This window comes from Danio aesculapii, chromosome 20, assembly GCF_903798145.1.
Source record: "Danio aesculapii chromosome 20, fDanAes4.1, whole genome shotgun sequence".
Classification (NCBI taxonomy): domain Eukaryota; kingdom Metazoa; phylum Chordata; class Actinopteri; order Cypriniformes; family Danionidae; genus Danio; species Danio aesculapii.
The window spans coordinates 53,675,073-53,690,072 of record NC_079454.1 but is presented as its reverse complement, the minus strand read 5'-3'; the positions used below and the strand labels follow the sequence as shown (position 1 = coordinate 53,690,072).

At 40.0% G+C, this 15,000-nt stretch overlaps 1 protein-coding gene across 2 annotated transcripts in view; it reads left to right on the top strand.

Moving 5' to 3' along the window:
- fdft1 (farnesyl-diphosphate farnesyltransferase 1) overlaps positions 1–15,000 on the top strand; it is a 31,916-nt gene that overhangs the window by 15,916 nt on the left and 1,000 nt on the right. For both annotated transcript variants that reach the window (XM_056445406.1, XM_056445405.1), the window contains 3 exons: positions 7,677–7,868; positions 8,301–8,477; positions 13,706–13,858. In XM_056445406.1, coding sequence (XP_056301381.1) covers positions 7,677–7,868; positions 8,301–8,477; positions 13,706–13,858 — 522 coding nt within the window. The remainder of the gene's footprint in view (positions 1–7,676; positions 7,869–8,300; positions 8,478–13,705; positions 13,859–15,000) is intronic.

The following is a 15,000-nucleotide window of genomic DNA, read 5'->3' as shown; positions in this document are numbered from 1 at the left end:
CACCATGTAGCACATGCATATAGGGGTGTGACGATAACCGCATCACTGCCTTACCGCCATAATGAGATGTCAACCGCGGTGATGTGGCTATTACAGTCATCAACGCCCATTTTAGTTTAGTATTTATTTTTGCTTGTGAATCTTTCAGGATTGTATAGAAAAACAGAATAAACTAAATAAAAGGAATAAAAGGCCTGCCCTGAGTATTTTCCACTTAAATTACAAATTTAGATTACAAAACGAAAACACTGAATCCTTTTTAATAACCAGCATATATAGGCTGTTTTTATTTTAAGCTTATTTTAATAAAGCAGACCTACTAACTCAAATCAATCGCTCCACAGAAAATAAGCATTTTAACGCACCGCTGTAATTTCTATATCCCAATCCCTTTATCAACATTTTTAATACAAGTCATTATTTTAAAGATTATGACTTGAGAATATGATTTTACCTCAGCGCTGCACTTTTCTCCTTCTCTCTCGCGCTGAGTTCAGGTGACGGAGTGTTGTGAAGTAGTTAAACTCTCCTCAGTTTAATTTACAGTGTCAAACTGGCACAGGAATATCAGTATATTAATATAGGCTTTGCTAAAAAGCTGGTTAAATGTAGGTATTTTTTTACAGAAGCTATTAACAGAAGCGCAAGCTGCGACCGGTGATGAGTCAACAATCGCATATATTTTGACTTATTTAAAGTAGGCTATAGGCTTTAGCATATAATAATTGTGTGTAAAGACATTTATAAAAAAATGTAGCTAATGTATCACAGGGGTTTGTGTAGCAATTACATTGGAGCATTAATTAAATCCTTTTTTCCCGTGGAGCGAAACAAACACTGCACAGTTGTGTAGCGGATGGAGACGCACAAAAATATACAATTCAGATATTTTTGTCGCAACAAAAATATTCTTTGAACGAATTTTGCTTTGTACAATTTGTATCTTAGTTTTTGTTGGTCAGTTATTTACAAAATAAACAAGAATAACTAATAAACTTTGAGGTGGAGCGATGTGCCTCAGGGTCCGCTATATGCCGCGGCCAAAACACAAACCCATATACAACTGTAATATAAATAAAACAAAAGGGAAATATTCAGTTTCGGATATTGAGTCTTTGTTAACTGTATGATCAAAATTAAAAGAGCAGCCTATAATATCACTCTTTATGACAAACATCCATTGATCGGTCAGTTTCGCTTTAGTTTAATCAAAGTGGTCTGCATAGACAATGATTGAACTTATCCACCTGCGACCCACCCATAATTAAACATCATGTAGGCGAGCTGGCTTTTTGATTACCTGAACCGTGTATTAACGGCTGCACCAGCATAACCATCTGCGTATTAATAGCAGCACCAGCAGATATAAGAGTTTATTAAAAAGCCTATATTAATATACTGATATTCCTGTGCCAGTTTGATAGTTTAACTATTTCACAACACTCCATCACCTGAACTCAGCGCGAGGGCGAAGGAGAAAAGTGCAGCGCTGAGGTAAAATCATATTCTCAATCTCAAGTCATAATCTTTAAAATAATGACCTGCATTCAAAATGTTGATAAAGAGATTGGGATATAGAAATTACAGCAGTGCGTTAAAAATGCTTATTTTCTGTTGAGCAATTTCATATATATATATATATATATATATATATATATATATATATATATATATATATATATATATATATATATTGTATTTTTAGTATATATAAAATATTATATATAATAAAATAAAATATATAATATATAAATAAAATATATAAAATATAATAAAAAAAAAATATATATATTTTAGTTAGGCATCTAAATTAACGAATAAAATATTCATACAATAACAACACTGAGACTAAGGGCTCTTGCTTTTGCACTTCTTTATTTCGGACACCACGAGATCAACTTCTCTCGCATGGTGCAGGACAAAACTGCAAATTCAGCGGGACTGCCACAAGAGGGCGTATTCCGACTGTCATGTCCGAATGTCATGTGCAGTGGAGGCGGCTTCACGCAGACCGGTTGTTGCTAGCTCAGATAAGTTTGTGGCCTGAAGTTAATGAGAATTATTTCTATTAATTATTAAATTTCACATTTATTGTATTTTTGTTTAACCCCTACTCCAACCCTAAACCCAACCGTCACAGTACTGTAAAAATATAAATTATTGTTATATAGTGTCATAAAAAATGATGCTTTATTAATGTACATATCGCACTTCCGGCCGGCCGCATATCCGATCTAGACTTTACCACACAGACCGCAGGTTGAGCGTCCCCTGCTGGCCTCACTAACACCACTTCGGGCAGCAACCTAGCTTTCCCATGTGGTCTCCCATCCAGGTACTGACCAGGCGCAGCCCTGCTTAGCTTCAGTGGGTGACCATGTGAGAGTTGCCATGTGAGAGTTGCGGAGATCTAGCTGCCGGCTAGTAGTCCCCTCAGCTGTCAGAACACAGTAAACACAGTTAGTGTATTTCAGCACACACACAATATAATCTGCTGTTTTACTCCACTGAACTTCATGTAAAAGACAGAAACTCTTTTGCACAGGCCTAAAATAACTAAAGGGTTAATGCTGACAACTGATGATCAGCAACTAAAATGACACGTTTTACAGAAGATATTAGAGGAAATAGGGTGGAAATCATTATTGGGGAAATATTTAAATCAAGAAAGTTCACATGAGGGCGAATAACTTCAACTTCAAGTGTAATTTGTCACACTTTAACCTCCCAGGGCTGGAGTGTACACATACGTGGACAGCACATTTTAGCTCTGAAGTGGCCATTTAAAATACTTTTGTTACAGACACACAGTGTCATCCTGAAACTGTTTTGCAGCATATGTAATGACCCAAACACTATTTTCAGCTGTCCAAAATCGGGAAAAAAATGTTGTTTTACTCTCTGATAGTCAAAGCAAGTAAAAAATTTCATATATGCATTAAAAACAGTCAGGAAAAAGTGTTTTATGTAAATTCAGACCACGAGTGCACATATATGGACATCATTTTTCTCTAAAAGTACATCATATCAGAAGATGATACTTAGATTTTTATTCTAATTAGGTTCTAATAAGCCCAAATAGCAAAGAGAATAAAAAATGCTTGTAAAAAAACACCTTGGGCCTTAAGAGGATAAAAGTTGGAAAATGCACCAGGAAATTGCTTAAAAAGTGTTTAAAGTCTGCATGAACCTGAAGCTGCGACCGTTTTTTGTATTGTGAAGCAGTTCCTAGAGAAATGGAATATTAAAGAGCCCATATTATACATAAAATAGGGTCATATTTAGGCTTCAGCGTGAGACAGAGTGAAATGCCCAGCTGCTAATCAACAATATAAAAGTAGTCACAGTGCACACACGCTTCATAGTGGAATATTAAAGAGCCCATATTATACATGAAATAGGGTCATATTTAGGTTGTAAGGGTCTCCAACAACAGTCTAATATGCATGCAAGGTCAAACAACACTTTGATGGTCTTATAATCTGCATTTATTTTTACCTAATTATCCCAGCGACTCCCATATGATTCGTTCAGCGATTCATTTGTTCCCAAACCCCTCCTCAGCGCGAAGCTAATCTGCTCTGATTGGACCGATGACAGCCTGCTGCGATTGGTCTACGACACTGACAGGCTTCAGCGCGAGACAGAGTGAAATGGCCATGGAGATGGCCAGCTGCTAATCAACAATATAAAAGTAGTCACAGTGCATACACGCTTCATAGTGGATTTTGGCTGCCAGTGGTTGAATGTAAATACAGACGATGTACTAGAAAATACAGACGACTAACTATTTTATTGAGCAAAAAGTCCAAGAACTGGCGAGGAGATCTCCTAGCCCATCACAGTCTACTTGCTCTTTTCACACACACACACAGGGCCGGCGCGTCCATAGAGGCGTCGGCGACACCTCCCTCACCACCCGCGTCCTCAGTTATATCCGCAAATATGATGATCATTTGCCTAGAGCGGCAGTTCAACTTGCTCCGGTGCTACACACACACACATTACACTCCTCCCCAGAGAACACAACACACACGCCTAGAGCACCAGTTCAGCTTGCTGGGTGCAATTTAGACACCTCACCTCGAACCTGAGCTGAAATATTTTGAAACTTGGCCGTTGCATCTGTGTAGGAATAGCTGACGATCCATAAACAAAGCGGCACGCGTCGCGTTTTCAACGTGGCTTTACACGCGATATGAGAATATAAAGAGTTAACCTGATACAGCACACGCGGTTACAAGTAAAAAAACACAACTAAATACATAATTTGCAAGCTAGAGTAAACAAGGCAACAGTTTTAATCGCACGTACTTATACTGGTGAAATGGGGGAAGAAACTGATCCATGATGCACTGATCCATGTTCTGACAGTCTTTACTGATCCTTCCTTTAACAAACTGAAGAAGTCTTCTTTGAAAGCATATAGTTTCCAGAAGCACTAGATCTGCTCAAGGCTGGGCTATATTGCTGAGGTTTCATCTTTGATTAGACTGTCAAAAATATCCATCTGCACAGCGTAACTTCATTCGACCGGTGTCTGTGTGTGTCTCTGTGTGTGTTTGTGGGGCTTTTTTTCTGTTAGTGGGCGGGGCCGCAGGTTTCAAATCTCCCGGGTTTGTGCGCCCAACTACTTGTGTTTCGTAGCCGCATCATCACGAAACACCTAATGACTCGTTATCAAGACGACTCGTTTGAAGCACTATGAGTCGACTCTTTTATAGATGAATCAATAGTTTCAAACACTGTACACTTACAGATTTAAGCCTTAGCTGGAGATTTCACTTCACTTAGAGCTGTGTGACACACTACATGGAAGGGCATTTTCAAAAACTCATAATATGGGCTCTTTAAATGAGAACACAGTGGGTGTGGCTTGTTTTTTCTACTGCGAGCTGATTGGATGTAGTAAAGTAGGCGTGCCATTCAGAAAGATGGGGTTATTGCAGCCTAACAGACTCCTCATGCTGACCGTTTCTGTTTGTTGTCATAGTGCTGACACGCCCAATACCTCAGACCGACATAATCTGAGTATTTATTTGAAAACAATCAGGAATTGCATTTCCAGATTTCAGTTAAAGATTAGAAGCCCAAACTATTGTTTTTTTCTTAATGACATGCACAGATGAATAGACCCTTTTCACAATGACGTCACTTCACCTCCCCCTATCGTTCCGGTTTACCTTTATGAATGGGAGACTTCTCAGGAAAATTTACAAATGAAAATATTAACATTGCACGATCTGATTTAAGACTATTATTGGTATTGGGCATGTGTCCTAATGCTTCTCTTTCAATACTAAACTGCTTTCTGAGTTTGAAAATGATTAAGTTATTAAGAATAGGAATAGCTATTGTTTATAAAAGAAAGCAACCTTTTCACTTATTAATGAAGTTTATTTCCTCATTAAAGGATTTATTTTTACTTTAATGCGACTCTGAATATAAATCTATATTATCTTTTATATGTAAATGTTCCAGCATGAGTACAATTCTTTATTAAATCTTCTTATATTACCTGCTATATCTATAAGTGAAATCAGTTTCATAATTTTTACTGATCTATTAATGTTTTGTTCAGTTTATTTATTTGAATTAATTAATTATGTCCTACCGCCACCTTTTGGGTGGATTTCATTTGATATCTGTACTACCTTTCAATTACTAATGTTAGAAATAATGTCATAATCTAATAATACTGAGTTAAAATGCAGTCATATTGGTGTTATTTTACAATTGTAAATTTGTATAATAATTTTGTTTGATTAGTTAGTCACATACAACACTGTTATTCTGTTTCATTTAATTTGAATATTAAATAGACTTAAATGTTTAATGTTCATGAATAAAATGCCTATATAGAAAGAAATGTCACAGAACTGAGAATGTGAATATTATTGAATGTGTTTGTGAGTCAGCTGTCCACTGTAAACAAAACAACCACAGTTTTATTTTTTATTCTTCAGGACACAAAAAAAAAAAAAAAATAATTCTGACTTTAAAGGGCCCCTATGGTTAAAAAAAATCTACTTTTCAAGCTGTTTGGACAGACATGTGTGTACGTATAGTGTATAGACCGTCATATTGGGGTGATGTAAACACACCCAGTCCTTTTTTTTTCAATTTAACAACATAAAAACAGTGGACCAATTGGAGCGGTTTTCAGATCGACTGCAACTTGACGTAGGAGTGTGGTCGCCCCGCCCACCAATATTGATTGACAGGCGCGCATTACCATATCCTCAGTTTGTTGTTTCACATCCGCCATATTCAGCCTGTGAGTCGAAGCGATGTCACTAAAGGAACACCCTTGCTCTATGTTTAGATGTAAGGCTCATTGGGCTCAACACAAGATCAACATTCACCACATGATCGCTCTCATTGGAATTATTGTTTGTAACTTTAGGTGGGTTTGCGAACATGTGTACTTTTTATTGCGTTTACCTTAAACTTCAGCCGTTTGCATTTCTCGCGATCCCAGAAGCTCCCTGTGATCTTAACTGGGTGCAGCTGGAAAGTGCGAGTGAGTTGCCTCACGTGTGCGTCCCTCCATTGGAAATAAAATAACGAACTTGCCTGCAGGTCGCACACCAGAAACGCCGTTCAGCGCCGCTCAGCGCCATGCATTTCAGAATTCTAAACATAGGTTTCTATCAGGGTACACACAACGGCGCTTCAAATCGGCGGCTGTCCGCGGCGCCCAGCCAAGATTCGGGACACTTCATATTTCTGCCGCGCCACAGAGCTCCATCTGAACAGGTTCATTTTTAACAACATCTGAATGTGCGCATCTTGAGTGTGCCGTGTCGTGGCTCCGGTGCCTCAGTCAAAGTTAATTCAGTGTGCGTGGTTATTAGTCTCGGTGTACAAGCTCGGCACTTTTAACTAGCACACAGTTGGCTGTAAAACTGTACAAAGACACAAATGATTTTGTAGTCTCTGCTTGGTCTGTGTAAACACAGAGTGGGGGAGGTCTTGGCTCCGCCCCCTTGTTAAGTTGGGCGGGAAGTCGAAACTAATTTACATGTGAAGCAACACACCCATAAAACAGCGAGCTGTGTACACACCCCCAAAACAACACTTTATAACACATTATAATAAAACAATCTGAGCTGTGTTTTGAACTGAACCTAAACTGGCACAGAAGAACCATCATATTCATATTAACTCTTAATAAAGGGGTAAACTAGGTGCCCTTTAAAAAATGTTCATCACCCGTGTAAACATCTAAAATCTTTATTTGACACATGCTGACAAGTACATACCAACTTCATCTGCAAGCAGCAACACAAAGCAATAGACTCTGTCTAAAGTGCCATTTTCTTAGCTCAAGCAGAATGCTCTGGATGATCTGTAAGGTTTTAGATGTCAGACGTCTCACCTTGATTGCAGACAACAGCCTTAATCACAGTCTAACTGTTTCTGTAGTAAATATACAGCTGACTGGGTGAGTTCTGTGTAGGTGGAAGTAACGATACACTGCGTGGAGTGAAACCGGAAACCGTGTGACGTCATGTGAAAAGGGTCTATGGTTCAGCACAGAACTAGCAATGTGAGCTAACAAAATGAATGTGGTTAATTTTGATGTCATGTGGACTTTCAGTGTGGCTTTGGAGAAGGTGTAATGCTATTCCTGTTATCAGTAGTGTTCGACGTGTCTGCATGTGTCTCTGCAGTACTGTCATTATGTGGCGGGGCTGGTGGGCATCGGGCTCTCGCGGCTGTTCTCCGCATCCCAGCTGGAGGAGCCGGAGGTGGGCCGGGACACGGAGCTGGCCAACTCTATGGGTCTGTTCCTGCAGAAGACCAACATCATCAGAGACTATCTGGAGGACCAGCAGCAGGGGAGAGCGTTCTGGCCAGAGGAGGTACACACACACGCACACACACGCACACACACACACACACACACACACATTAACATACTCACATGCACTAATGCACGCGTACATGCATATATACATACACGCACAATCTTAAACACACATGCTCACACGCATACACACACACACAGCTATTCGCAAACACCGTAACACACAAAGCTACGCACTCACACATGCACATGCACACAGCTACCCTCTCACACTCCCTATCACACACACAAATGCCTATGCACACATGCACACAGCTACCCTCTCACACTCCCTATCACATGCTCTCAGACATATGCACACACACACACTCACTGGAAACACACACATTACATTTCTGTAATTACTCACCTTTGTTTCATCTGTGTGTGTTTCTGTATGTATGTGTGTGTATGTGCATGTGTATATATATCTATGCGTGTGTGTCAGGCGTGGAGTCAGTTTGCGTCAGGTCTGGAGGATCTGGCTCAGCCTCAGCACCTCAGCTCTGCTCTCTCCTGTCTGAATCTGCTGGTCACTGATGCGCTCAGACACGTGCCGGACGTCATGCTGTATCTGTCCCGACTGCGCAACCAGAGCGTCTTCAACTTCTGCGCTATCCCACAGGTTACACACACACACACACACACACACACATTAATAAACACTAGATAAACACAATAAAAATATATAGCTGCAAGCAGCAGTCATCGGGGCCAGGCAGCCCAGCAGCTACATCATAAACAAGCACGGCAACACGCTACAGAGCAACTGGAAATCCGATAACTTTTTGGCAGGATGGTCCGAGCCAAATTTGGTGGAAATTGGACTGATGGTCTATGGAGAGTTACAACAGGTGTTCAAACTAATTCAAGATGGTTGAAAGGAAGTCGTGTAAATTAGGGAATAAATTATATTAATGTGCTCTGTATGATCCAAGGAATCTGCAAGACCAGTCTCAAGACAATAGACAAAGCTATTCAGAAGTCATTTGATTAAATTTTGTATGATTTCCATTGATAGAATTTAATTGCAAGTCAGTTTTACTCAGAAAGTGGCGTAGACTGATGTAGTTTGGTCAATGTCAGGTCTAGATCACACACATTAAGATTGGTTTCAATACTTCGAGATGTGAAGATTGGATCAGCGGTTTAGGAGGAGTTAAATAAAGAATGGTTTGAACAAAATCAAAATGGCGGACAGGAAGTTTGGCAGATTATGGCATAATTGGTGTTTGTGTTGTCAGCATGATCCAAGGATTAATTTGAGAGCAATTTCATCAAAATAAGCACATGCTGGCAAAGGTTATTACCAAATTTGTACGTTTCATTAATAATGGCTAATGAATGTCTAATAACTAGGGCCAGACGGAATCTGCGGACGTTTTTTGTTATTTCTGCAGAGAATTTTGGTGAAAATCTGTGGATTTCTGTGGAATTATTTTAGCAGTAACTAAATAAGCTTAACTAAAACCTTAATATGTGAAATAAAAAACCATATCTTTAACTTTTATTTAATGTTTAAAATGCAAATCCAATTAGATTCACTTTATTTGGTAAATAAAGCAAGTCTCTCATATAATATATCTACTAAAAGACAGAAAATATTACTGTACATACTGTATTGTACATAAATCAGATGAACATTCTCATATTAGTCAATAATATTACTGAAATTAATTTAAAAACTGAATAAATATAGATTTACACACATTTACTCAAGTAAATAAACAGAATTAATGATAGGCTAAAAGTCTGGGGAAATCTGCACACGCAGATTCCGTGTGGGCCTACTTATAACTCTTGACCCATAGGTGGCGTTGTCACCGAATTTTTATGGTGTGGTCAGTGTGAGGCGACAATGACAGACCTAAAATTTGGTGTCATTGACTATCGCAGAGATACAGCCTCAGATGTAGTTTGGCATCACATCACCACATTTGTCAGTGCAGTAAACTAAAACCGCTACACCTATCGACACAAGTTTAATAACTTTTTGTCAACCGGGTCTGAAGATGAGTCAAATTTGGTGCAAAGCAGCCAAATGATGTAGGCGGAGTTCGAAAAAGTAGGTTTTTGACTTGAGGCCAGATGACGGACAGGACGTTTAGTTAATTAAGCCATAATTGGTATTGATATTCTCAGGACAACCCAAGGAATGCATCAAGACAAGATTCATAACAATAGGCAAAATTAGTCAAAAGTTATTAGCATTTTTAGATATATCGTTATAAAGTTTGACCAAAAGGTGGCGCTGTGACAACTTTTTGAGCACCTTCATGGCATAGTCCCCACATACCGACTTTCATAATAATTCGCCAATGCGTCCATAAAATATAGCAATTTTTGACAATTTAAAATGGCCAAAATAGCTGACCTGGAAAAATCCTTAGACTCTGCATGCTCCGCCGGATGTAAAGAGACCAATTTTATGAAATTTGGATGAAGGGGAGTGAAGTTAAAACCAAAAAAAGACATTTTTTTTGTATCTCCAGACCACTAGGGGGCAGTGCGCCGAACGCTGCAGCTTACTTCAGACCATGGTTGTGATAACACCATAGACTGTAGAAGATATGGACGTAGTATCCGTGATGTCACCCATAGGCTTCTGAAGAGCGCAAATGAAGCTACAAGTAGGCACGGCCAACCGTCGCCATTTTGTTTGCGCGTCATCGCACCCACGGCGGGATACCAAACAAGGGCAAAGAGGCGGAGAGTGAGCGGAGCTACAGACGCCTGCTGGCACTTTGCTTGGACATGCCAGACAGACTTTAAGCTGCAGTCACAAGCAGCGCCGTACGACTACAGAAACTCAAACTCTAATGTGACTGCAGCTTAATACTTTATTTCCTGTGACTCGTTTGTGTTCTGACCACATGTCTGTACACTATATAAATAAAATGTTTAGACTTTTAAAAACACTGTTGTAACACATTGAGCCACTAAACATTGTTCTTGTGACGTTTTTCAACAGGAGGAAAACGCAAATTACTTCCAAACACTTCAGATATAGTCTGTGTAGCCAGCCCCCCAAGGCGAGTCGATGAATTGCAGTTTTAGTTACTTCCGTATTGGCTTCCTGAGGGAGAGCGGGAGGTTGCCCCTTGGATAACACACACCAAGTTTGGTGGGAATACACCAATGCGTTACGGAGATAACACACTTGAATTTAATTTAATTTAATTTAATTTTATTTTATTTTATTTGACAGATTTTAGACAAGCTGTACAAGTATCCCATACAGTTTGAAATAAAAACTGTCGAGGATAGAAACACAATAAAGCCCTGGGCTTGTTTCCATTGCGGTCCTCGCTGTTAAATAAAACAAAGTATGGCTTCAAAATACCGATGATGCATAAAACAGACAGTACATCATACATTTTAAAACAGGAACAAAATAATTCACAAATACATTCCTATATTCATTAATTTTTCTTTTCGGCTTAGTCCCTCTATCAATCAGGGATCGCCACAGCGGAATGAACCGTCAACTTATCCAACATGCGTCCCACGCAGCGAATGGCCTTCCAGCTACAACCCTATTCATAATCAAGTAACATATAAAATAAAAACATCCTCGTCCACCATGCAAACGAATTATCCTCATCAAACAACCATCTTTGATTACTTTTCTGAACCTCCTTAATACTTTTATTTCCTTGATCAATTTTGGTAATTTGTTCCACAGGATTGCACTTGTATATAAAAACATATTTTTCCCCTTAAGTCAATTGGACAAGCTCTACGTTAAATTTGTTCGCAAGTTGTTCGAAAACGGTTCGTCAAATCAACATGAATTCCACAACATTTAGTCAGCATGGTCTGTAGATCATGTGATTTCAATGTTGGTGGAAATTGGTCAAACGGCCTGGGACGAAGTCGTTCAAATAAGTTTTTACGAAAAATTTGAAATGGTGAAACTATTTTCATGAGGGAAAATGACGCCGTTGGGTGCGCTTGAATCAGCATGAGCCAAGGACTCAGAGGAAAAAATTATCTTGTTCAAAAAGTTATAAAGATAAACATAAGTGTATGGGTGTTTCCCAGTGTTCGGTTGCTCCTGGAAGGGCATCCGCTACGTTAAACATATGCTGGATAAGTTGGCGGTTCATTCCGCTGTGGCGACCCCTGATTAATAAAGGGACTAAGCCAAAGAAAAATTAATGAATGAATGAATGAATATATTTTATTAAATCTTAACCAAAATTAATAGACATCGAAAATAAAGAATAAAATAAAACAACAATTGACTAAAACAATATGAACAAAAATGAAAGAATAAATAAAACTAAAAAGTAATAAAAAAAATAATGTAAGTTTAAAATAACACAATGTTTTAAAAGGAATAAATATTGATATTATTTACATGTAAATAATACAGTAATCCTTCAGTGGTGTAATTCTGCTTCAGACTGTCAGTATTGACCTTATTCTGCAATGCTGAAGTGCCCTTATTTTTGTGATTGTTTTAGAAAATCCCCTTTAGTTTAATATGATTCCTGTGATGCTCCAGGGACATATGAGTCTTTGCTGAGGTCCAGCCTCCAGCGCCTAGACTGGAGCTCTAGACAAGACGTTTGGCCATAGGAGACATGATCGTGCCCAACTGAGTCTGGATTCTCTCCAGGTTTTTTAATTCTTTACTTTCGCCAATTGGTGAAGTTTTTTCCACGCCGCTGTCGCCACTGGCTTGCATGGTTCGGGATCTGTAGAGCTGCGCATCAATGGCAGTGTTTCCTCTAGGATTCTTTCCAGCTGTGGCGGCAGGCCTTTTTTACACAGATCTACTAACTAAATGTGGCGTTATTTCAATGACAAATGTCGTGAGCGCAGTATTACGAGTCGAGATCGCATTTATGTAATAGCCTACAGCATGCGAATCTCTTTGCTTGCGCTCCGATTTGCTCTGCTCGTGCACAAAGCTTCTTGCGCGCCTTCAAATAGGCACTGCTCAAGCGCAAAGTGTTGCCAGATTGGGCGGTTTCAGTTTTAAATTTATTTTTGCGGGTAAAAAGTGACATAGGCGGGTAGTGAAAATTTGGGCGGTTTTGCAACGGCGTGCCCGCCAGCCCCGATCTGCCCACATAAACCTGTTTTGATCTCCCAAAAAGATGCCATAGGCCCCCGCTCTTCGCATACATATGCTTAGAACGGTGTAGAAACGCTTGTGATCTCAAACACAACAGTCAGCACCATCTGGCAACACTGAGCGCAGATCTTCTGGTGCGCTCTCAAATAAACACTGCTGAAGTGTGGTTTAGTGCGTTTATGTAACGAAGATGTCTTCATCATTTATTAAATTTGCTAGGAATATTTCTGAATGTCTCCAATAGACCTACAGAGCGGTATTAGTGCGTCCTGAAGTAAAGTGAAACGGCTATACGTTGTGTTTGCTGGCCTCACGCATTACGCACCCCGCCATGGAAGAATGAATGTAGCGGAAACCATGAATGGATTTGCTCTTCAGTATTTGGACTCTCAGTAGTGACTATTAAACCACATTGAATGAAGCTAAACTGAACTGAACTTAAACACTGAACTGACATGGTTTCAATTCACTATGATCTTCTATGTGAAGCTGCTTTGACACTATCTACATTGTAAAAGCGCTATACAAATAAAGGGGAATTGAACTAATAAACGTCAGAAAACGGTCAAACTACTCGCTTTACAAACAAGCATGTTCATAACCGTACATAAAAAGTAGAATAATATAATATAAGCAGCAGATCGAGCTGTTTTTAACGTCTAAAAATCAATGGAAGTGAATGAGGCCGCTTGTACACCAAGAATAAGGTCAGTAGATTAGTTTTCTAGTGTGATGCTGATGGTTGTTGATGTTGATTGTGTGTTCAGGTGATGGCGATCGCGACTCTTTCTGCCTGCTACAACAATCCTCAGGTGTTTCAGGGTGTGGTGAAGATCCGGAAGGGCCAGGCGGTGACGCTCATGATGCAGGCCACAAACATGAGCGCCGTTTACAGCATTATAACACAGTACAGCCATGAGGTAAACGCTCTTGCCATGAAAATAGCCTTTGTTGATGTCATTGCATTAAATGAAACATTAATCATCATCAATACGGACCAACATTCATGAAGCATGTATGTGCAGCTGGCCAATCAGAGCTCACTGTGGCCAATCAACTGCTCCACGAATCAGCTGTGACCAATCAGAGCTCACTTTATCTGCTGAGGCCAATCACATCTCACTGTATCAGCTGGAGCCAATCAGAGCCCACTGTATCAGCTGTGGCCAATCAGAGCTTAGTCTATCAGCTGTGGCCAATCAGAGCTCAACATATCAGCTGTGGCCAATCAGAGCTCAGTCCATCAGCTGTGGCCAATCAGAGCTCAGTCCATCAGCTGTGGCCAATCAGAGCTCAACGTATCATCTGTAGTCAATCAGAGCTCAGTCTATCAGCTGTGGCCAATCAGAGCTCAACATATCAGCCGTGGCCAATAAGAGCTTAATGTATCAGATGTGGCCAATCAGAGCTCAACGTATTAGCTGTGGCCAATCAGAGCTCAGTCTATCAGCTGTGGCCAATCAGAGCTCAACGTATCAGCTGTGGCCAATCAGAGCTCAGTGTATCAGCTGTAGACCAATCAGAGCTCACTTTATATTTGCTAGCTAATTAGAGCACAGTGTATCAGCTGTGGCCAATCAGAGCTCACTTTATCAGCTGTGGCCAATCAGAGCTCAGTGTATCAGATGTGGCCAATCAGAGCTCAGTGTATCCGCTGTAGACCAATCAGAGCTCACTTTTGTATCTGCTAGCTAATTAGAGCACAGTGTATCAGCTGTCGCCAATCAGAGCTCACTTTATCAGCTGTGGCCAATCAGAGCTCACTTTATCTGCTAGCTAATGAGAGCACAGTGTATCAGCTTCAGCCATTCAGAGCTCACTGTATCAGTTGGCCAATCAGAGCTCAGTGTATCAGCAGTCCATCAGCTGTGGCTAGTCAGAGCTTACTGTATTAGCTGTGGCCAATCAGGGCTCACTGTATCAGCTGTGGCCAATCACAGATCAGTGTATCAGCTGTCTAATCAGGGCTCAACTTTTCAGCTGGCCAATCAGAGCTCACTGTATCAGCTGTGGCCAATCACAGCCTAGTGTATCTGCTTAGGCAAATAAAAGCTCGCTGTAT